At 42.9% G+C, this 24,272-nt stretch overlaps 1 protein-coding gene across 1 annotated transcript in view; it reads right to left on the reverse strand.

Annotated features, from left to right (window-relative positions):
- TAF3 (TATA-box binding protein associated factor 3) overlaps positions 1-23,590 on the reverse strand; it is a 144,950-nt gene extending 121,360 nt beyond the window's left edge. Inside the window, exons 1-2 of the mRNA XM_080917822.1 lie at positions 23,287-23,590; positions 18,176-18,418 (exon numbers count right to left, since the gene is read on the reverse strand). Of these exons, the coding sequence (XP_080773948.1) occupies positions 18,176-18,418; positions 23,287-23,452 (409 nt within the window). The 5' untranslated portion in view covers positions 23,453-23,590. The remainder of the gene's footprint in view (positions 1-18,175; positions 18,419-23,286) is intronic.
- Positions 23,591-24,272: the final 682 nt, after the last annotated feature.

The following is a 24,272-nucleotide window of genomic DNA, read 5'->3' on the forward strand; positions in this document are numbered from 1 at the left end:
CTCTTCTAACCTCTGTAGGCACCAGACATGTATGTGGTATGCATAGACATAAGTAGGCAAGACACTTATACACATAAAAGTAAAGGTCTTTAAAGATGCAAACTATAAATATTTGAAATACTCACTGGTTGACAAGAATTTCTTTGAGCTCCTAGCTATCCCCGATGAGTCTTCACACACATCACATGTTCTTTTAAAACCCATGGTTCTTTCTGCTCACTCAATTTCCAATTCCCCATTCAGAGGACAAAGCCATTCCAGCAATGGAATCAGTTACTAGAGTCATTTACTAGACGGCAGTTCAAGTGGACAGAGTGGCGTGCTGGTCAGCGTTTAGCAGTTGTTTTGGGACATGGCGCTATACACATGTGTTATGTTTAAATTCTAATGACATAAAGCATTCATAGAACATAAAAATACAGTTGTCATGAATCCTGTATGTGCGATTGCTCCAGATATTTTGCTGATATTTGTCATATTGTGTATCAGTAACCGATTCAGGTTTGCAAGTGAAGAATGAATGTGCACAAAGAAGCTGGTTCCCAGAGGTGCAAGTTCACTTAGAGGTCTAGGTGGTAAACAGCACGTGCTTGTCGTCGAATACTCGGTATCTGTCACCCCAGGCCTGGCTGCCAAGGCAGCATCAAGGCTGCCACAGACAACACATAAACAAATGGACACAGCTAGGCTCCAATAAAGTTCAATCTACAGAACCAGGGACTCTTCTGACCTCTGCTTGAATCTGAAGCAAAACAAAGATGGCAAGTGTCAGAATCCCACTGGATGTCAGTAACAGGAACAAGCTCTTCTGCTGCAGAATGCTGAAAGGATATCTATCCCTCATGACTTACAATCAAAAAGCTGCAGAGAGGCCTTATCTGGGAGCCCAATATGCACTTTCAATATTTTCACCATCACTGTTTCAAATCACCCAAGGAAGAAATGAGGCTATGAGGTGTTGGCACTTGCTGCCTTCTGTGATGCAAAGCTTCCCACTGTGGCCAGTTCCAACCGAGCAGTAAGGTGTGCAGTTGGGCACAGCTGAGAGCGGACAGCAGTGGAGCATTCTCCTCACACAGTGCAGCAAGCTTAGTTAGAAAAGAACTGAGAGGCGATGGCGTTTGAGCAGCTTGATTTCATCATCACTTATTTAAGCCTGCATGACTTTTGACATGGACTGTGTTTCACAGCCAGCCCACAAACTTCCTCAAATCCTGACAGTATTTGTCAGGGAATCTGTGAGGCTTTGTGAGAGAGTGGGAGCCAGCTCCTACAGACCACTAGTCCCACATGCCTGAGTCAGGACCATCTAAACATTCAGCGGACAGCAACAGTTGTGCTGGACTGACACTCATCCAATTCCTTTTCTTTTTCTTTTTACATTTTTTGGTTTCTTGAGACAGTGTTTCTCTATGAGGTCCCAGTTGTACTGGAACTCACCCGGTAGACCAGGTTAGTCTCAAACTCAAGAGACCTGCCTCCCTGTGACTCCTGAGAGGTGTGTGCCATCACTGCCATCAGATGCCTTTAAATCCACGGATCAGGATGATTTAAAAAATGGCCACAACTACTTGGTGATTACCTGCGATAATCCAAGGAATCATTTTACTATAGTGATAACAATGACTGACCATAAAAGCCACTCATTAATTCTTCTGTAAACATACCATTACCAGGTCCCTGGGGTACATGAAAGAAAGTTCTGATAGAAGCACATCAGCTAATAAAGGCTTGAGCTGCCATTATTCACAGCTGGTACTGACTTACTGATTGGATGGATGTCTGCTCAAAACACACACTCCCAACTCCAAAACAGCCTCCACTAGGCCACTGAACCTGATACTGGAAGGTTCTGGAAGCACCATCAATGTACAGGATACAGAAGATCCTGTGAAACACGCCTGTTAGGGTTCTGTAAGTGAACTGCAGACTGTGAAAGCCTATGGAGGGCAAAGGATCCAGACCGTGCAGCAAAATGTGCAGATATAAAGAGGAAAGAGACAAAAGGGAGGGGATAGGAAGAGAGAAAGAATCGAGCTCGTCACAACACAGAGATGCTAAGAGTTTGAAACAGACGGTCACAATTTGCCCATGTTCGCTGCACTTCTGATGACATTGGTGAGGCGTTACTCCCGAGCATGGTGACACGACTGCCATTGCTAACCAGTTCTGATCTTTTAGAGTCAGCTGAAATGTTTATGGTGGAAGCTAGGGATGCTGGTACACACCTGCAATCCCAGAACTTGGGAGACAGACAGTGAGATGAGGCCTTTGAAGGCCAGCTCTGGCTACACAGCAGGCTAGAGGCCTGGGTGTGCTATATTAGACCCTATCTCAAAACAAAAGAAAAAGTTAAGCTGAAGAGAAGAAATGAATGAGCACATGATGAACAGGCCTGACTAGGCACTGCCTGTGGAGCTGACTGACAGACGGGAAGCTGACCAGTCTAATCCTTTTCCTTTAGTATTTGGAATTTTAAAAATATTAACTGTTTCAATCCCCCTCAATGAGAATGAGTGAAATATCCACCTGGCCTCTAGTGAAGACCGCTTGTACTTCCTGTGGACCTCTCTAACAGTGTCCCCTCCCTGTGCTCCAGTCATATTGACCACTTTGTACCTTCCCCAACACCCTAGGCATGTGCCCTTTTGAGGCCTGGAATTAGATCTCCTGCTTGGTGTTTCTTCCCCAGATGTCTTTAATCGCTCTTTTAAATGTATGCTCAATGAACCTTTCACAATATTCCATGACTTTATATAACTGAAATTTATTTATTTATTTTTATTTCATATGTATGTTTTACCTGTATTTACATATGTATATATGTATGCATGCATACAACATGTGAGCTTGGTGCCCTTAGAGGTCAGAGGAGGGTATCTGATTTGCTGAAATTAGTGGTTGATTATTGATTGGTATGAATGAATGTGACTCACCCTATGGGTGCTGGGAACTGAACCCTGGTCCTCTGCATAGTAACAAGCACTGATAACCACTGAGCTATCTGCCTAGTCCCCAATGGAATTTTAATGACCTACTGTTCTACCCACTGGGCATTTTCATTTCCCATTTATAATATTCTACCTTTTTGCTTTAGCATTTATTGTAAATATACCATATAGTTTATTGTAGGGAGCGGTATTGGATTTGGAGACAAAGGGCTGCACCCTAAGATGCCGCTGGCTTCTGCCCTCTCTAACTAGTAAACAACCCAAGAGCGCATGTGCCTGTATCATGCCACATTACTGACCAATTATGATGAGACACCTCAGCTGGTGGACAGCAGGGAGGATAAAAGGAGAGAGCCTCCGGGGCACAGGGTTCCCCCTCCACAAAAAAGCATCAAGAAAGGAGTCCTGAATAAACCGCTGAGAGAAGAACCTGGCCATGTTGAGTCTTTTCCTTGCGGGATGAGGTTGGGCGCGACACTTTATTTGTTATAGGCTTATTAGTTCCTGTTTGTTCCAACATGAATGTGTAAACACAAGAGTGGGGATTTCTCTGTTTCTCAACAAAATGCTGTTATATTTTGTGTTTGCAATACTACTTGATACATAAAATGGGAGAACAAGGACAACAGTGTGTGAGCCCAGCAGATGATACTAAGCACCTCTTCTTTTGATCCTAAAACAAAGTATCCAAGGCAGAAAGCTTAACAAAGTATCCGAGGCAAAACCGCTTTATAAAGAGACTCATTTGGTTCCCAATGCTAGAGGCTCAGAGTTCCAGCTCCCACATGGGGTAGAGAGGAAGCTGGGGGACACCTGTTCTGACTGCTGAGGATCCTAATAGCACAGGCAGGAGCCCATATTTTATCTTTATGTTCTGAAATAGCATCTCATTTTGCAGCCTAGGCTGGCCTCAAAATCATGCTACCTCTTCCACAGCATCTTTCTGGGTGGTGGGATATAGTCTGGAACACCAAGTTCAGAAGACAGATTACATCTTGAAATAGGAAGCCATAGCTAGATTCAGCAGCCAGCCCCATTCCTAATAACTCCCTCAAAAGATTTCAGTAGAGCTAACTTAATCCCTTCTGAGGGCAGTGCCCTAAATGATCTAAGGACTTCTCACTTAACCCTACACTGGGAACCCAGCTTCCAACACATAAACCCAATGTTTGTGAGGGAAAAACCACAGCCTACCACAGGATGAACACAAAGTTCCCTAAGATACTGAGCCCACTATCACTGACACAGCAGTCTGAGGAAATTGGGAATTTAACCTCAAAGTTAAACTTTTATCTCTAAAGATTATAAAATATACTACAGGGCTGGTGTGTTAGCATCAGACTTAGCTTTCTGTGTGCTGTAGATTTTGCCTTCCATAAACTGACAGGAGGAGTTTTCTACCAGTACAGAATTAAGTGAGTACAACGCCTCCTCACCCCGGAAAGAGCAACAAGATGTGTATGTTTAATACCCGCGCGTCACTGAGGACAGAAAGCACCGAGTGTTGCTGCTGACTGATTTACCCTGAGCTACCGAGAGGAAAGACCTGTAGCTGTTCCCTCAATGGACCTTAACTGTCCATGTAAACCCTGGTCTATTACATAATTAATTATTGGAACATCACTCATAGAAACAGATTCAAATACCAAAAAAATGGCCAGTAATTGAGAAAGAGTTCTTTAGAGTTAAACTGCCTCAATTCAAACCTCAGACTCCCCCCAGTTACTAAGGTCTGATCTTAAAAGTTGCTATTATTCCACATCTCATTTGGCTCACCCATAAAATAAAGCTCATGTAGTTTCTTTTACAGTTGCTGTGATAAATACTCAGACAAAAGAAACTGAAGAGGACAAGGGTTTGTTTTGTTTAGTTTTTAGCTCAAAGTTTAAGGCATAGCCCATAGTGGTAGACACCTGGGGGAACTGGCCACACCTCATCCAGGGAAGATGACACCCCACCCCACCTTGCTTAGTTCTCTCCCACCATGTCAGTCAGTCCAAGAAACAGTTCCTACCTCCCATTAAGAGGGCCCTTCCCACATCAATTAACACAAGCAAGGTAATCTTCCATGTATACACTGAAAAGCCACTGCTGAGGTGATTGCAGACAACATGAAGTTGAGAATTAGCACTTGATATCCCAGATATGGTGGCATTTGCTTTGTGGTTATTGCAATGAATAAATGAATTTGTGTGAGCCAGGCTTGGTGGCACAGGTCAGAAATCCTAGCTTCTCGGGACATTATGCAGGAAGGTTATAGATTTAATACCTGCCTGAGCTATAGACTGAGGTTAAGGCTAGCCTTGGTAAGTTAGCAAGTTAGAGTTAGTTAATAAGTTATAGCCTATCTCAAAACAAAACTCAGCTGTGCAGATGGCTCAGTGGGAAAGAGCTTGCCATATAAGTGTGAGGTGCTGTGTCAGAATCCCAGAACCCATGGAAAAGCTGGAGGTATGCAGTGGGGGCATCTAATCAAGATGAGAGACACAGTCGGGATGTCTGGAGGCATGTGTACCATTCCCAGTGGTAATAAGAGATCCAGTCTTAAACAGGTAGAAAGTAAGGACTGACAGCCGAGGCTCTGCTCTGACCTCTACACGTGTATCTTGTGTCTTGGCATTCGTGTACCCACATTCACATATATTCAAAACAAAACAAAAAGAAAAGAAAGAAAGGGAGAAAAGAGGGCTGGAGATCTCAGTGGTAGAACATGGCCCTGTATACCATAAGCCTTACGCACAATCCCTCATCACAACGAGTGATGGAATTCTACTTCAACTGCAGTCACAGATTCAAGAAAGTCTCCCAGCACTGTGTGAGGAGGGAGAGTTTTACTGAATTTTTAGGGTGGGGGGGGGATAACTACAAATAAAATAAGTGACCAAAGCATTAGTGTGCAGAAACCCTCGGATGTGTTCAGGACACTTCAGTAGGGCACTCAGTTAAAATTTCCTCAGGTCCGGAATCCGACCCTAACCCTAACCCTTCTATCCCTCAAGATCTAATGTAATCCACCATGTTTGTTTGTTACTATGAAAGCACAGAAAGCAAACTTGAAAAAGAAAAGCTTCAGAAGAACGAAACATTTGTTGAAAACCTTACCCTTTCTACACGAAAACAAGTTCACTAACAGGCTGCACTTTCATGGCTCACCAACCCTGTGACGTTTATTTACAAGGAGGGTCACTGTGTGTGCCACGTGGGCACGGCAAGGTACAGAATGGCATGGCATTCGTTTTCCCACGGCATTTTCTGTAACACCAGAGACAGTCAAGCTATCGCTCCCTTCTCCACAAAGCCAGCTTTACTAGAAGTGCAGCACCAACAACCGCATTTGAAGCTGAATCTGAAGAAATCCTTTAAATGCGAAACTAAGTCCATCCCTGTTTCATATTTAATTTGCAGCAGGCTATCTGGCAGTTGTCAAGGGGCCTGGCAAGGCTTGTTAGCTGATGACTGATGCCTGCTGGGCTGGGCGCCACACACAGGTAGTACTTCACGGCAGACACGATCTTCTGACCCACCTCTCACGCTCCTTTAAAGTTAATCTGAACGCACTGGGCATGAAAGGAAAGGAGAGATGAGCGCTGCTCCGACACCATGGAGCTGGGACTTCCTGAGTGTTCACCCTGCTGATGACTGCTCCAGAGCTACCATTTTTTCTAACTGTTCCCAATTGTGTCTGTCAGTCACAATTAGGCCTGTGCACTGAAGAGAGCTGTTAAAATGGAATAACGCCATTAAATCTGACAAGTATGGTTTTTCTCACTTTAACCCTTCACTGTGTTAGGAAGCACAGTCCTTGCCATTTAGCAAATGGAACCCATACAATCTTTACATTCGTAAACATACAGAAGTACACATAAAGGATAGTGAAAACAATTTTATTAGAGATTTTACTATAAATTTGGAGAGAGGTTTACAGTTATTATAAGCCCTTGCTACCCTTTTGAGAGAACGACAGCTCAGTTCTCATCCTCCTTCTAAGGCAGCTTACAAAGGCATGTAAAGCCAGGGGAGGCAAAGCCCTCTTCAGCCCTCAAAGTGTACCTGAGCATACATACACACACACATACATACACACATACATACACACACACATACATACACACATACATACACACACATACATACATACATACACACACACACATACACACACACACATACATACATACATACATACACACACATACACACACATACATACACACACATACATACATACATACATACACACACATACACACACACACATACATACATACATACATACATACACACACATACACACACATACATACACACACATACATACATACATACATACACACACATACACACACACACATACATACATACATACATACATACACACACATACACACACATACATACACACACATACATACATACATACATATGCGCACACACACATATATACACAAAATATTTTTAAAATCAATAAAATAAAACGTTTTACCATTGTATGTAAATACTGTCATACAAAATATTTTTCATGCTGTAATATATCTTTTCAAAGTAAGAAAATTTGTTTTGCCCCAAGACTGTTCTTGTATGATAAAAGCTTTCTTGTTCAATGGTGTGCGTCTCTACAAACACAATTTCCTACAGGATGCTATCGTCTGCACACTTTGAGTCTGCCACTACAACACCATCACCAAACAATCGTAAACACCACCTCTGCATTTACTTTCATTTGTCTGTCTTTGATTCTTATTTTATTTTTTAAAGATTTATTTAATTTTTGTATGTGAGTATGCTCTAGCTGTCTTCAGACTCACCAGCAGAGGGCATCAGATCCCATCACAGATGGTTGTGAGCCACCATGTGGTTGCTGGGAATTGAACTCAGAACCTCTGGAAGAATAGACAGTGCTCTTAATCACTGAGCCATCTCTCCAGCCCCTTTCTTTAAAAAAAAAAAAAAAAAAAAGATTTATTTGCCTTTTAACTATGTGTATCTGTGTGTGGTATGCACACACGAGTACAGGTGTCCAAGGGAACAGAAGAAGGCTTCAGATACCCTGTAGTTACAGGCGGCTGTGCGCTTGGAACTGAACTCCGGTTTGCTGGAAGAACATTTACTCTGGACTGCTGATTCATCTCTCCAGACCCCTAGTTTAATTTCTCTAATAACTGTGAATCCCATTAACTTTATCCTTTTTATTATACATAGAAAAATAAAATATTTAAACATTTCAGCTCTATTGAAGAAAAGAAATGCTGACAAACAGCGACTTTCTGATTTGGGTTTTTGTTTGTTTGTTTCTGACTGAGGAAAATGACAGGCAACACCAGCAAGCCCAGGCTCCATTCTTCCTGAACACACTGAATTACAGCACTCTCAGATCCACATAAGAAAAACAGAGGATGACCATTTATCTCACTACTGGTTCATCTTTGTGTAGGCAACTTAATTAACTCTCCATTGTATTGATATTTTATATTTTAAGGCATATTTGGAAGCAGTTAATGAATAATATTTTATGAAATAATGGAAAATATTTGAAGCTTTGAGAAAATGTAATCTCTGAAATCTCATACTGCCTTCAAGCTACAAAATAATCCCAAAGCCACAAGCAGTAAAACTTTTTTTATTCTTCTATGACCTCTAAGCAAAAAACACAAACCACAAAATTTGAATTATTACAAACATCAAAACGTCTTCAAAAAAACCTCAAAACAAAAACTAAAGTCCATGGAGAATTAAAATCCCAATTCTGCAAGATCTGCTTAATGACAATGGCAGAGGAACTGCACAGGCTGTGTGAAGGGCGCTGTCTGCAGTCCCAGAACCTGAGAGGAAGAAGCAGCAGCTCAATGTTATCCTCAGTGAGTTCAAGGCCAGCCTGGGACACATGAGACAGTGCCTTGTAAGAAGAAAAGGAAAAGAAAGAGAAGAAAGTGCAAATAAAACACCTACTATGTTAGAAGGCTCCGCTGAAGTGGTGGGATAAAATGAATGACTACACTGTGTCATTGGGACTGGGACTGTTTAACTCGGGGACAGCGTACCTTCACTTTAAATTTGAGTGGCTATCTTCTGTAGGTTAGTATATATGCATAAATACTTACTTCTCCCATCTACACAGCCAGCCGTGCCTCACAGGCCCACTCAATCACATCGCTCCAGCTCACTTTAGACATTTCTATCAAGTGAAGCCTCCCAACTGCCCAGCAAAGAGAAAACAGTTGATGGCCAGCACAGAGTATGTGTGACTAATCACATGGGAAACACATGTGACATCACACATGCTAGGCGACTCTACAATGAACACTGCACACACACCCATATGCACACTTACAGAAATACAGAGAGACCTGGGGACATCAACATCACCTTAGTGGCCAGACTCTAGTTCGGGTCAGGGGTGTTAAGGTTTTAGGTACTTCCTACATTTTGAGTAAATTCTTGAAAAACAAATGACTGTGTCCCCAAAAAAGCTTAATCTACCCTTCTAGGGGGAAAAAAGAGGCTTGGAATTCATTTGGTGATACTGTTGAAATGCGATCCAATCACACACTCATTTTGGCTTTGTAAACTGATACAAAAGAATTGAAACCAGTATGTAAGATGTGTCAGAAACCATAAACTTTTGACCTAAGAACTCCTCGGAATTTGTCAGAAGGAAATAGTATGATTCAAAATGTGCAGGAGGGAGCTTTGCTCTGGAGCCACAGTGGCCAGCAGTGAGAAAACAGCTAAGTAGGTTAGTGTGCATTGCTCAAAATGGACAAAGAATTAAAGAGTGTGCGGGAACAGGTCAGCACTGTCACACAATACAAAGGAAGATATACCTACTCCACTCACCCAAACACTTTCCACAAAGCAGGAAGGCAGGGATCTGCTAGAAATAAGGAAATCTGCTGCTTTAGAATGGGAAAAAGTTAATTTCTAATGTGTCTTCTGATGGAACTCAGATGATAATATTTAAAAATAAATTATAGACGGAAAGGAAGATGACAATAGATAATAATTTCAAACTTTGGAAAGAAAACTGGCTTCTGAAAGGACAACATGGGACTGTGCTAACAGAGATTCTGTTCTAGATGCAGATGCTTCCTCAGGGCAGGCACATGTCCAACAGATTTACATTCGAGCATCCAGCAAAGCTCCAGAGCTGAACGGGAAAACGGAAAGAAGGCGGAAGCAAGTCGTGAGTATCTGATGCTGTTTCTACTCTTGACTTAAAACAGTCTTGCGTGTGATTGCACACTCATTGATACTAAGAAAGAAAAGGGTGCCACCTACTGAACTACAGTCACCTCCACAGTCAGCAAGGACCGGTTTCCTTACACTGTTGAGCATTAGGTCTCCAATAGGGTAAAAGGACTAAGAACGTTACCAGCAGGATCAGTGCTTATCGAAACTTTACACTGTTACTATATAGCATTGTATTAAAAACTGTTAGCTGAAACCAAGTCTGATGAAGTGAGAGAAAAGTGCACACATTACACACAGGGCATTGCAATGAACAATAAACGAATTACCAAAAGTTAATTAGCAACACAACAAAATTTGTCATAGTGCCAGTAGGCAGAGAGAAGGGGGCAGGGAGGGAGAGAGACACTGAGACAGATAGCAGGGACAAAAGAGGCACAGAACAAGAAGCATTATCTGTTTTTCCCTCTTTAGTAAAATAAGATGCAAATAACTAACTATATGTAAGTATTTGTAAATAAGAAGTTTCAATATATCCATAAGTTTTTTTTAAAAAAAACTAAATTACTAAACTAAAAAAGAAACAATTACTAAACAATTACAAAAAATAAAGTCTATTATTACAAACCAATGGAAAACAAATACAAAAAGTAAAAATACATTGTCATGGGGCTGAAGAGGTGGCTCAGCAGTTAAGAGCACTGGCTGGTCTTCTGGAGGACCCAGGTTCAAGTCCCAGCATCCTCATAGCAACTGTCTATAAATTCAAGATCCGACACCCTCATACAGACATACATGTAGGCAAACACAATGATCAGGTAAAAATAAACAGATTATTTAAAACATACATTCTCACGTAGCTTCCTCTTCCTTACAGTACTAACTACCTTTCCCAGACCAAGCTCCACTCTGGTCTGTGTAAGTGGAAGGGCAAAGACGGTTCTGTGGGGAGTAAAGCAGGTGCCTAGGCAAATGCAGACGAATCCCCTAGGAGGGAGCAGACTCGGCCCTACTGTGCTGCACTCTACACTCTGTTGTTATATTCAGTTTAGGGAGACTTGGGAAGACGTTATTACAGATATACTTACTACACTGTACTTTTGAAGCCATGTTATGTCAACCATTATACCCATGAAGCCATGTACTATGTCAATACCCAGTACAGATTCTCAGGAGAAATAATGGTAAATGTGAGCCAAGATAATTTATTTATATCATTCAACTATAATCCCAAGGAAGTAATCAGCCCCCATTTTATCAGGTCAAATAACTTCCACTTCTATCATAATTATTTGCATTTACCAGGTGTCTAACATCTGAGAGGGGAATCCCAATGGCTTAGCACTGTCCTGTTGCAGGAAATGCCAAGCTATCAATTGGTGTTTTAGATACCACACTGCAGCAGCAGCAGGCACCACACAGCAGCAGGTACCACACAGCAGCAGCAGCAGCAGCAGCAGCAGGTACCACACAGCAGCAGGTACCACACAGCAGCAGGCACCACACAGCAGCAGGTACCACACAGCAGCAGGTACCACACAGCAGCAGGTACCACACAGCAGCAGCAGCAGCAGCAGGCACCACACAGCAGCAGGTACCACACAGCAGCAGGTACCACACAGCATCAGGTACCACACAGCAGCAGGTACCACACAGCAGCAGCAGCAGCATCAGGTACCACACAGCAGCAGGCACCACACAGCAGCAGGCACCACACAGCAGCAGGCACCACACAGCAGCAGCAGCAGCAGCAGGTACCACACAGCAGCAGGTACCACACAGCATCAGGTACCACACAGCAGCAGGTACCACACAGCATCAGGTACCACACAGCAGCAGGTACCACACAGCAGCAGGTACCACACAGCAGCAGCAGCAGCAGGTACCACACAGCAGCAGGTACCACACAGCAGCAGGTACCACACAGCAGCAGGTACCACACAGCAGCAGCAGCAGCAGGTACCACACAGCAGCAGGTACCACACAGCAGCAGGCACCACACAGCAGCAGCAGCAGCAGCAGCAGCAGGTACCACACAGCAGCAGGTACCACACAGCATCAGGTACCACACAGCAGCAGGTACCACACAGCATCAGGTACCACACAGCAGCAGGTACCACACAGCAGCAGGTACCACACAGCAGCAGCAGCAGCAGGTACCACACAGCAGCAGGTACCACACAGCAGCAGGTACCACACAGCATCAGGTACCACACAGCATCAGGTACCACACAGCAGCAGGTACCACACAGCATCAGGTACCACACAGCAGCAGGTACCACACAGCATCAGGTACCACACAGCAGCAGGTACCACACAGCAGCAGATGCTGTAGCACCAGGTGCAAATGTAGTTAGATAACTTCAAACCCTAATCCAAACCCCTCGAAATTAATGCTTTATCTTCTTCTTCATAACAGAACTAATTTTAGATTTTCAGCACTTTCTGCTTAAGAACTGAAAGAGCCAGACAGTGGCATATGCCTGTGTCCTAGTACTCAGGAGATGGGGCAGAAAGGATGAAAGTTCAGGCTAGCCTGGGGTGCATAGCTATACCCACCTCAAAAATAAAGAAAGAAATAGATAAGCAGCTGAGAGAATATGAGTTCACTATCCTATGAAGAAGGCGGGGTCATCTCTAACACGTGCACTAAATCAGGAGCTGAGTGAGAGCACTGTCCCCGGCCTGGGTCACAATGACTATCTGGCACATAAAAGACACTCAGTCAGTAGCCAGATCTCCAGCCATTTGTTGCACAGCAAGTGCATCTGCCGCTCTTAACAGACAACCTTGTCTGACCTGGGACAATATCCCAAGGTCCTTGGCTTATTATGTAATCTTGAATTCTATCTGACTCCCATTTAAAAAAAAATCAGCATAAAAGATATGTTACAATATTCCCTTATTATAAATGTTAACTCAACATCTGGCCAATTTCTTTAAGGTTTAATTTACATATGTGATCATCCACACAGTCTCCCAACTGTGAGACCTCGGCTAGCATGCATTTAATTCTCTAAAACAACTTTATAACCAAATCTTATCCATGAACATGCCCCACCTGTGCTCCTTCCTATGATCATTCTGATGGCTGCAAGGAGGTCTGCTAGGTCTTTAGGGGTGACTGCTCCTCTGGAGTCCTCCCTCTCAAAAGTGCCAGCAGTTGTCAACTGAACCATCTCACCCCACACACTTTAAAAAATCCATTCATACCCTTTGTTTTCATTGTACATTAAGTTAAAAAAACCACTGATACTTATAGTTTGAGCACCCTTAAAGAATCCAAATTATAACTTAAAGTAGTACATAGACACTGATCTTTCGAGAGCATCAGGAAAGCTAACTTGAAGTAAAAGGAAAGATCCAATAAAAGCCTTGGGGAACAGGGATGGAAGTTAGTGTTTGGGGCATTACACAAAAGCAACAGAAGAGGGCGCACTGCGGAGCTGGAGAAACTACCATGAACCACCGAGGTCACCAAAACACTGGTTCAGCTTATGATTTTTAGAAGTTATGATGATGGCAAAAGAGACATTATACCTGCCCCTGGGACACTGGGTAAACAGGAAATTCTCTCCAGGAGCTCTATAGGCTTGCCCAGCGATGCATCTTAACTTATGACATGTTCAAGTTACAACAAGCTCACTGGGATGCAACTCCATAATGAGTCGAAGGACATCTGCAACCAGCTCAGGTTAAGACGACTTGCCAACCTTCAATCTGCAGCACCCACAGAACAGCTTAAAATTGTTCCTATCACTGATTCCAGGAAATCTAATGGTCCCTACAGAGGACGAGTATGCCTGTGGCACACAAACAGACATTACCCTTAGCTCCCTAGTGCAGGGATTAAAGGTATGTGCAACCATGCCTGGCTATATTTATGGTTTCTAATCTAATTTTTTATTTAGTTTTCCAAGACAGAGTGTCACTGTGTAGCCCTGACTCTCCTAGAACTCACTCTATAGACCAGGGTGGTCACAAACTCACAGAGACTAGCCAAGTGTCAGGATTAAAGGCACGTGCCACTATGCCTATCTTGTCAAAAACAATTTAAGTGAGATCATTGTGTCTCAAATAATCCAGAGAAGAAACCCCAATGTTTTTTTTTTCTCATGTATTTTCACTACTGACTATAAAGTTGATATTTTAACTACGCTTATTTGGCAGCATTTAAATATGATAACCATAACTTTATAAGAATTTTATTATAGCAAATCAAAATAAAGAAAAACAAAACTAGAATATCTGGGTTCAAGTTTCTTGGCTTTTATTTATTTGCTGCTGTTGTTTTCTGCAGGGCTGGGACTGACTCCAGGGCTCTGCAGTCAAAGCAAATGCTCTAACCACCACTCTACACCCTCTTCCTCATAGGTCCGATTTTTAAAAGAACCCTCCCCACATTGTTAAGCAACTTAACTATTAAGTAGGTGGTCTAGTAGGTAGTGGATAAGAAAAGTGAAAAACAGTTCTATGTGGAAAGTTTGAAGGTACACTGAAGTGAGAGGCTAACGTTTTTAACCTAGAAAGACACCTGTAATCCCAGCAGAGAGTCTGAAGCCAGCCTAGGCTACAGAGTGAAGTCCATGTTCACTTAGGCCACAGCGTGAGAACCCGTTCCTCAAACAAACAAAATGATTTAGGGGAGGGGTTAGCCTAGCTCAGTCACATGCCATTTGCATGACGATACACATGAATTCTGGTTGTTAACTTGGACTCTATCTTACTCACAAACATAAAACTCATGATCACATCATTTTAAAAACTATCGATGTACCTGTTACTATTATTATCATTCTGTTCATTTCTTTCTCTAATCCCTTGTTTCTTCTCAGCATTTTGGATTTTTATTCATTTAAACAATTACAATTTTTGTGTACTAGTAAATACACTGGGAGATTAAAAATTTCACAGACTGCCAAGGATTAATTTTCATAGTATAAGAGGACACATCATAGATTCTTAGTACTATTTTCATGAAGATATATTGGATGTGTAAGCAACACATTTATCAACACCAACAAGAAAGAAATTCCAGGACCACCTGATACAGCCTGACTAAAGGAGAGGGTGGAGTTCCAGTCAATCCAGTTACTACCTGGCCAGTGCCCCACCTCTATATCCTTTGTTAATATTGGTTTTATATGAACTAGTTAAAATAATTTCTGTTTAAAGCAGATATAATAAAAGTAGGTTTCTACACTAAAAACCAAACATTATCATTAAACAAAAAAGGGCTTTAAGAGAACTGCATCTAAGTAAGATTTCCCGAACAGTAAATAAAGGTCATAAATACAGATGAATCAAAGGTGGTGGCTGAGCAGAATGCTCAGCAGTTATTAAGGAAAACTGGTGATGGCTGAGGTACATCCCAGACTTCACAGTCTGATACTAAGAGCAGGAGGCCCAGAGAGAGGAGAAAGCGGGCCTTCTAATGGACATGACAGTACAAGTGATGCCCGACTCCATTATGACCATCTACGAATGCTGTGCTATTCTCAGACCAGTATCACCAATGCCTGGCTTCTGTCAGTATTACTCTACAAGATCCTGAAGGAAAGCTGCTAAACTATTGAGCAGTCTGTCTCTTAAAGGGCTCAGACAAGAGAATGTTGATAACTTTTGAAAGAAGTTACAGTGAAGGGAGACAGATGGCTCAGTGTGTAAGCATGCATGCTGGGCAAACCTAACCTTGGATATCCAGCTGTAAACAGCTGGATGTGAGTACACACACACATACACACATACACATACCTGTAACCCCAGTACTGTGGGTTACAGAAAAAGAAGGACTACTGGCTAGCTAGCCCTGTCAAAAAAGTGTAAGCTTTAGGTTCAGTGAAAGCCAGGTCTTAATTGAGGGAACAGTAAGGCTGATGCTGAAGAACATCTGCTGACACCTTCCTCTGGATTCCACAGGAATGCCCATGCCCCTCGACAATCTTAACCATATTCACACACATCACCACCTCCCAAGAACAGGAAAGAACGAAAACTACAGTAAGTACCTTCTCTGTCTACCATGGCTACTGCCAAGATGAATGGGGCCTCAATTTCACACAGACGTACTCCAACTCTAGCACCTCTCACTAGAGCCAGGGTCTCACAGCAACCCATCAATCCATGAGAACGCTTACAGCTCAGGTCCAGTGTCTGTCCAGATTTCAGATAGGTAGCATGGCCACATGGATTGGAAAACAACCTACTCCAAGTTTAAGCCTAGTCTATGAAACAGGCAAGTAATACTTCAAAAGCTAGGGGAACACGAGAGTCTACAAAATGAGCTGCAAAAAGCTGCAGCCTTTGGCAATCCCTGGTTGGAAGGTAAACGATGGCAGTTGATTTGGAAAATAGTGGTATGGTGCCTCAAAAATTAGATACATACTGGGGTGGAAGAGATGGCTCAGCAGGCAAGGGAGCTTGATGCTCTAAGCCTTGATGATCTAAGTTCTGATGCCAGAACTCACATAACTTAAGCAAAAAACCATTTACGATCTCTACATACAACACGTGATATGGCACTCTTGGTGTGCACATGCACACACAAATAAATAAATGAAATATAATAAAATAAAACTTTACAGTAGGTGGATGTGTTGTCAGTAGAGGAACATGTGCAAAGCCCTGAGTTCAATGCCCAGCATTCAAACAAACAAAATTCTGTATTCTGTATTTCATCTCAACACAGCATGTCCATTTTTGACCCAAGAGAACTGAAGGCAGAGACATAGACAGGGATTTACACTCCAAGTTCATATGATCATAGCAGCTAAAGGTAGAAGCAACCAGTGTCTATTTAGAGGTAGTGAAATAGATGTGGAATATGCAAATGTCACATCACCCAGCCTTAAAAAGACAATTCACAAGGCATGGTGGCACATGCCTTTAATCCTACAGGAGTGCAAAGGATGGATCTCTGTGAGTTCAAGCAGTCTGGTCTACATAGTGAGCTCTCGGAAAGTCAGAACTAATGGGTAGATCCTGTCTCAATAAGCAAAATCAAACCAAAACCAAGAGGACAATGCTGGCACACAAACACTGAAGACAAGGCTTGAAGACCTGATACTGTATGAGACTGGCCACTCACAAAACACAGATACTGAATGATTCCATACATAGTCCATTTTAACTACTTTTTACTAGTACAGTTCACATTCTTACATAAGCATCACCATCATCAATCTCTAAAATGGACTGCCTTCCGAAACTCAAATTCTGTTCAAATTAAACATAAATCCCCATGCCTTACTTGCCCTGGTCTTAGCAACTGCCATTCATTTTGTGACTTTTAATCTGTTTACATTGTAAACCAACCAGCTTCCCTTCCTGACAGATACCCGCCTGCCTTCTTTCCTTTCTTTCTTTGAGACAGGGCCTTATGTCGCCCAGGGTGGCCTGAGCTCACCATGTAGCCTCCGGTGACCTTGAACTTCTGATTTCTTCGATCTCCCGAGTCCTGGCATCACAGGCATGGACCATCATGCCTAGTTTTATACAGTGCTTGGGGAGGAACTCAGGGTGTGTACAAGAAAGTACTCTACCAACTGAGCTGCATCTCCACCCTTTCTATAATCAAAAGTTCTAAATGGCCAAGAAGAAATGATTTCTACTCACACGCTTCCCCCCAAAAATGCAGAGCTAGGTTCCAAACCAGCAAATGCTCACAATGTACGCATCATCCCCCCAACCCACCTGTGTATAGTGCGGTGGCATTCAGCTCTTCAACAATCAAATAACAGGACAAGACATACCTAAGATTTCCTTTTTGTTTCAAAGACCTTCTAACTCATACAATACATGTACCGAGAAGATTCTGCTGGTCACATCCTATTCTCCCCCGTCTACAAGTCACAAAGTAGATGAATATCTCATCCCAAACCTTGATCACACAAGACTGCCTGACACCAGCTACAAGCATGTCTGCTAAAGGGTTAGAATAAACTGTAAATCACTTTAAAACACTGAGAATGCGGTTCCAGGATGTGAGCGTTGGCAGAGTGTGGAAAGCTAACACAGGAGGAGGATCAGACAGTAAATACCTTCTTGAGAAGACACGATGGGAGGCAGGTAATCCGGAATGTAGTCTTTTCTTTCCTCTGCATCTTTACTTCCGGGCTGAGGAAACTGAAGGACATTATTCTTGCTAACAGGAAATGAAGGAATTTGATGTGGGAAAGTGACAGGTTCAATATTATGAATATAGTCTTCTAGTTCGTGTAGATTAACTCCCATAAGTTGGAAGGCTTCACCAACATCATCCAAAATGGGGTCTGTTCGGCCATCTGAAACAAAGTCAAAAGGAAATGATATCATTAGGAAGAAAGTACATGGTTATTTTCAAAACATTAATATATATATATGTATATATATACATATATATATGGGTTAAAATGAAATACATTACTTATTTAAAACCAAGTTAGATGAAAATATTTATTAGCTTTTTAAACAGAATATCGTACTGCTTAAATAATATAAAGCTGACTGGTAGATATGGTGGTACACTCCTTTAGTCCCAGAAATCAGGACAGAGACAGGCAGATCTCTCTGAATTCATGGCCAGCCTGGTCTACATAGTGAGTTCAAGACCAGAGCTACATAATGAGATATCTCTCTCAAAAACAAGAGAGAAAGAAAGAAAGAAAGAAAGAAAGAAAGAAAGAAAGAAAGAAAGAAAGAAAGAAAGAAAGAAAGAAAGAGGAAGGGAAGGAAATGTGGGGGGAGGGGGAGAAGGATGGAAGGAGGGAAAATGGGAGGGAGGGAGAAAGGCAGGGAAGGGGAGAGAACTAATTGGTTGGAATAGGGTCTCTTTCCATCATGAGCCCAGAGTCTGAACACAGGGTGCCAGGTTTAGCAGTCAGCACCATTACCCAGCAAGCAATCTCACTAGCCCAGCAAATACTTTTTCAGGACAGGTGTAGTAGTAACACTCGCCTTTAGTCCCAGAACTCGAGAGGCAGATCTCTGAGTTTGAGGTCAGTTTGGTATATATAGTGAGTTCCAGGACAGCAGGGCTAAGTAGATAAACCCTGAGTCAAAACAAACAAGTGAACATGCAAACAAGCAAGCACACTTTCAGTGATGCACAAAAACAGATAAATAACATACATTTCTCCTTTTACTGAATGTAAGCGTGCATATCATTTCTTCTCATTAAAGAAAAAATTTATCTTAAAAAGTGACTTAAGATTTATGAAATGCTTATTTTTATAATATTCTATCAACACCTAGGGTAGCTAAAAGATTTTTATGTGGTTTGGTGAATGGTTTAAATACAAAGTTCTCACTGACAACATATAATATGGATTGGCTCCAAACTCAGTGATCCTCCTGTCTCAATCTTCTGTGTGTTGGGAGTGTAAAAGTGGACCATGGTATCTCGTAAAAGGGCAGATAGGGCAGGACTGTGCCTTCAAGTTCTGCCCACCCAGCACATCACTGGCTGAACATTTTCTCAGTGTCTTATCAGAATATTACCCTACTTAGGAACATGGAGCATTTCCTTCCCTTCCTCTGTGTTGTTGGCCTTGAATGTGCAGTGTCCCTGAAGTACCTTTCCAGTATTAGGATTACAGATGTGTACTACTGTGACCGGCCCTGGTTTTACTCCTTCTGTGACTTTGCTTTGGTTTGGTTCTTGGAGACAACAGTTTTATTTTGTAGTCAAGGCTGGCCTTGAACTCTCAGCAATTCTCTTACCTTAGGCTTCTTTTGTAAAGCCTTCCATATGGCTCTTGAATAGCCTTCTAATAAACTAGCCAGGCAGGGTTACTGGTCGAGTTTACTGGGTACTTTAACTGCTCTCATTTTATGCTGCCTTGTGACCTATAATTCTCTTCATTTCTACACAATCATATTTCTTAGTTCTCAAATCTTACCTTCTTTTTCCCCCAAAGCAAGTGTTCCCTAAAAGCCACAGCTAAAACCATATTCCTCTGTTTTACTAGTTTTACATATACTGCCAGTACCATAAGATACTGGAGTCAGGGAACGCAGCATAAGACCCATTCTGAACGGTTTAGTACTGCTTTCAGTATGTCATGGTAATAACCACACCCAGGGACCAGAGTTCCTGCGTGTGTAGGAGAAACTGTCACCGCAGACAATTTATAAGTGTGTTATTTGTAGAATTAATAACAGCTTCTAGTACCTGTTTTATTTTGCTTCATCTATTTATTTATTTTAGAAAATGGATCACATCACACATCTGACACCTCTGTAGGCAAAGACTGTATTCCACAACACTTGGCCCAAGGCTCCGTTCATAAGTAGTGCTCAATAAACATGTTTCAAAAACACCAGGAGAATTTATTATAGAATACAAGATGACATAATGGTAACCTGAAGTTACAGAATTCAATTTTAAAAGAAAATTGTAACTGTGTGTGTGTGTGCCATTTCTCAGGGGACAAATGATTATATTCATATACTACCTCAGTACTAATGTGGTAACAGATTGAAGAACCCTGGTTATATTTTTATCACCCCGTGGTGGAGCCAAAATAGCATAGACACTCAGAAAACTGTTAGCTAGTAAATGAATGGACAGTCTGCAACCCTGTAATCTAAAACTGTCTGTTTAATAAATAAGCATTTCTAACTAGTCACCAAATCCAAATGGGGAATAATGAATCTTAGAATCATATTCTCATTTAAACAAAGGAAAAAAAAAGAGTGGAAAGGAGGAAAAGAAAACTGACTAGAAAAAAATGGGTAGTTATAAAAAAGTTTCATGCTGGACAGTGACATGCACCTTTAGTCTCAGCATTCAGGAGGCAGAGGCAGGTGGATCTCTGGGAATTCAAGGACTGCCTGGTCTACAGAGAGAGTTCCAGGACAGCCTTGGGTATGTGAAAACTAAAGAAAAAGGTGTGTGGGGGGAGGTCCATGCTAAATGTGATGGCCCACACTTTTAATCCCTGCACTCATGAGGCAGAAGCAGGTGTCTAGTCCACATAGTGAGTTCTAGGTCAGCCAGGACTATGGAGAGAGACCCTGTCTCAAACACAAAATAAGAAATGGGGGGGAGGGTAAGAGGGAGAGGGAGGGGGAGAAGGAGGGAGAGAGGGAGAAGTGAAGGGGAGTGGGGGAGGGGGAGGAGGAGAAGAGGGGGAGGGAGGGGAGAAGGGGGAGTAAGAGAGTGAGGAGGAGAAGATGGAGAGGAATGGGAAGAGGGACAGTAAGGAATGAGGAGGTTCACAGTAAAGCACAATAATCCCTTGGACACTGTGAGATGCTTAAATCCATAAACGACCTGGCATGGAAGGTAACTATGTATTCAGGGGGTGTTTTCAGAACCCAAAAGGTATACAACATCTGCTTTTAGTTCTGGAACTAGGTAACAAAATATAATCTATCTTAAACGTAATAGTAACAATATACTGAACAACAATGGAGGAGGGCCTTAAAGGTAAAGAAGCAAAAGCTAGAGATCATTCTGCCAGGACATACTTTTAAGGTGCTGAGGCCAATGAATGAAAGCCACTTTGTAGGTTACAACTTAGAAAATCAAAGTCACTCAAAAAAAATGCATTTTAGGAATTCATTCAGTAAGTCTTTGTAGACTATTCATTAACTTACTCACCAACTGTTTCCTATCTTAACAACCCTAAGGCAACACAAATACAATCAGGACGCTCCAATCAGGTGCTTATTAGGTACTTATGCAGAATATGAATATAATCAATTTATCTTCTGGGACAGGGTACAACAAATAGACACAAACAATTACAAAATAGGATGAAAAATAGAAAAGCCAAAATATGCACAGGATTGTGACACCCAATAACACAAATTTCCCAGAGCAAGTAATAAGTAAATGTCAAAATGTATGTGGTACTGACATTCAGTAAAAAAGTGTGGGAACGGGAGAGGATAGCTTTCAGATGTGCTGGAAAGGGAAAGTAGAATAACATGGTTGCAGTTTAGTATGTCAGGGTGGCAAAAGGAAGAATAAACACTAGCTCACAAAGGGAACTGTGTGCTGTTAAGAGTTTAGACGGTAGCCAATAGAACACAGTTGAAATATTCTTTAAAAATGATTGACAACATGCGATTTATCGATTTATACCATAGAATCTGATTTATGTTGGGGTTTGATTTTTTTTTTTTTAAAGAACGGCATTTGGAGCCTTTTGGGGGGTTTGATTATTTTGTTAAGAATAGCATTTGGGGTCTTAAAGGTATGGCGAATCTATAGTTCCTAATTTTACACTTCATTTAGTTATCCAACTTACGACCTTAAAAGTCTTATCATGGAATTTAAATGAATGGTATAAACCCCCCCCCACACACACACATGCACTCATACATCAATAAAATCACACATCTATAAATAATCTGTAGCTTCTATTGAAACATTCCAAATCATTAAATACCACTGGCTAAAGATGCTATTGGGCATCCACTTAAAAGTCAATAGATACTGCAGCACTGAGGACCAGGAAAACCTTGCAAATTACCCTATGATCCCTCCCATCACACTTAGATCAACACTGACATAAGGGCATAAAGGAAGGACTCGGTGCGTAACAGATACTTAGGAAAGTTATTCAGCGAAATCGACAAAACTGGCCTCAAAAAGTAGCAAGTGGAGAAGTCTGTGAAAGGAACAGAAATGGGGGGGGGGGGGGCGGGAGCGGGGAGGCAGCGACCCTGACTGAGCAGAGCTGTCAACGAGTCTAGTTAGGAGCTCAGGAATGGCCAGCCTTGTAAGAAACGGCCGGTAGACGGAGCGCCTGTGACAACTAGTTGTAGTAGTTTGCGGGCAAGGGAGGCAAAAGACCAAGGTGAGCGAGATGGAGAGCATTCTGGGGGTGGCTCTGGCCGCAGGAGACCCTAGACAATGAGAAGGAACGAAGCACCATTCCAGGACCAGCATAGGTGAGAGGGTGTGTAGCTGCGAGCCGGGACCCCGCTTCCCTGCTGGTGGCGGGAAGTTAGCGGATGAGGAAGAGGCACCTAAGGGATGACTGGAGTTCGCAGGAGACAGTGGAAGCCCCAGACCATCGGAGTCTGAGAGGATCCCCATCTCAAAGCCGGCTTCGGAACGCTACCCCTGGAGGGGACGCCCAAAGGGGTCCGGGGGGGCAAAGGTGTCACTCGTGACCGGCTTGGGGCAGCCCTCCCGCAACCCAGCCCCAGTACTCACAGAGTTCAGAGTACCGATGGCAGCCCCGGCCCAGCTGCTGCAGATATCGCTGCAGGACGTCGGTGAGGAGGTGGCAGGCACTGAGCTGCACCGAGTCCCAGCCCAGCGCCTGGCAGATCTGCGCCACCGAGACCCTCAACAACGACCTGGAGTAACTCTCGCACATCCCGCTGCGTGGACGCCACCGCAGCCCTTTGCTGCCACTGCTCTCCAGCCCTGCCGTCTCGCCTCAGCAGAGCCCCCGATTCATTCTCTGGGGGCCCCGCGGCGGGGAAATCGTCCCCCTCCGGCCCCGAGCGACCACCTCAAAGCCTCAGCAGCACGGAGCGCGCCAGCCTGAGAGCCGCCATTTTGGACTCGCTCCGCCTCCCGCTGGACGGCCGCCGGGGCGAGGCAGCACAAGCAGAATGCCGAGAGGGAGGAGGCACAGGCTCCGCCCATTGGGAGGGGAGCGATAGTCTCGGGATCGACTCTAGGGCCTACACACCGGCCGGAAGCCGAGCGACTGGGCGCAGGTGGAGTCTGCGCCTCCCTGACAACAGGTGCCAGTGTCTTTCTCTCCTGGCTGATGGAAAAAAAAGGTGAACATCGGTGTGTTCAGGGGCAAACTAGGGAGGAAATGTGTGACATTGGAATGCTAAAGAATTGACATTAATAATTGCTAGAGATTTAAATGTGAGACTAGGGAATTGGGAATGTAAGCTACTCCTCAGAACGCGGATTCGATTCAGTTTTCTTTTGAATTTAAAAAGGTAAAAACTAAATTAAAAGATGAAAAAGAAAAGGCTGAGGCAAGAGAATCATAAGCTAGAGGCCAACCAGAGTCACCGAGAAAGACTCCGGCTCTAAAAAGCAAACAGCTTAATCAACTCAAGTTGTCCATTGTGGCGTTCAGTGCTTTTCAAAATACGGCTGGAATTAAGGGGAAAAAAAGCCTACGTGTTCAACTAATGGGAACCGCCCCCGCCAATAGTGAGCAAACTTAT

Source organism: Micromys minutus, assembly GCF_963924665.1.
Source record: "Micromys minutus genome assembly, chromosome: 6".
Lineage (NCBI taxonomy): Eukaryota > Metazoa > Chordata > Mammalia > Rodentia > Muridae > Micromys > Micromys minutus.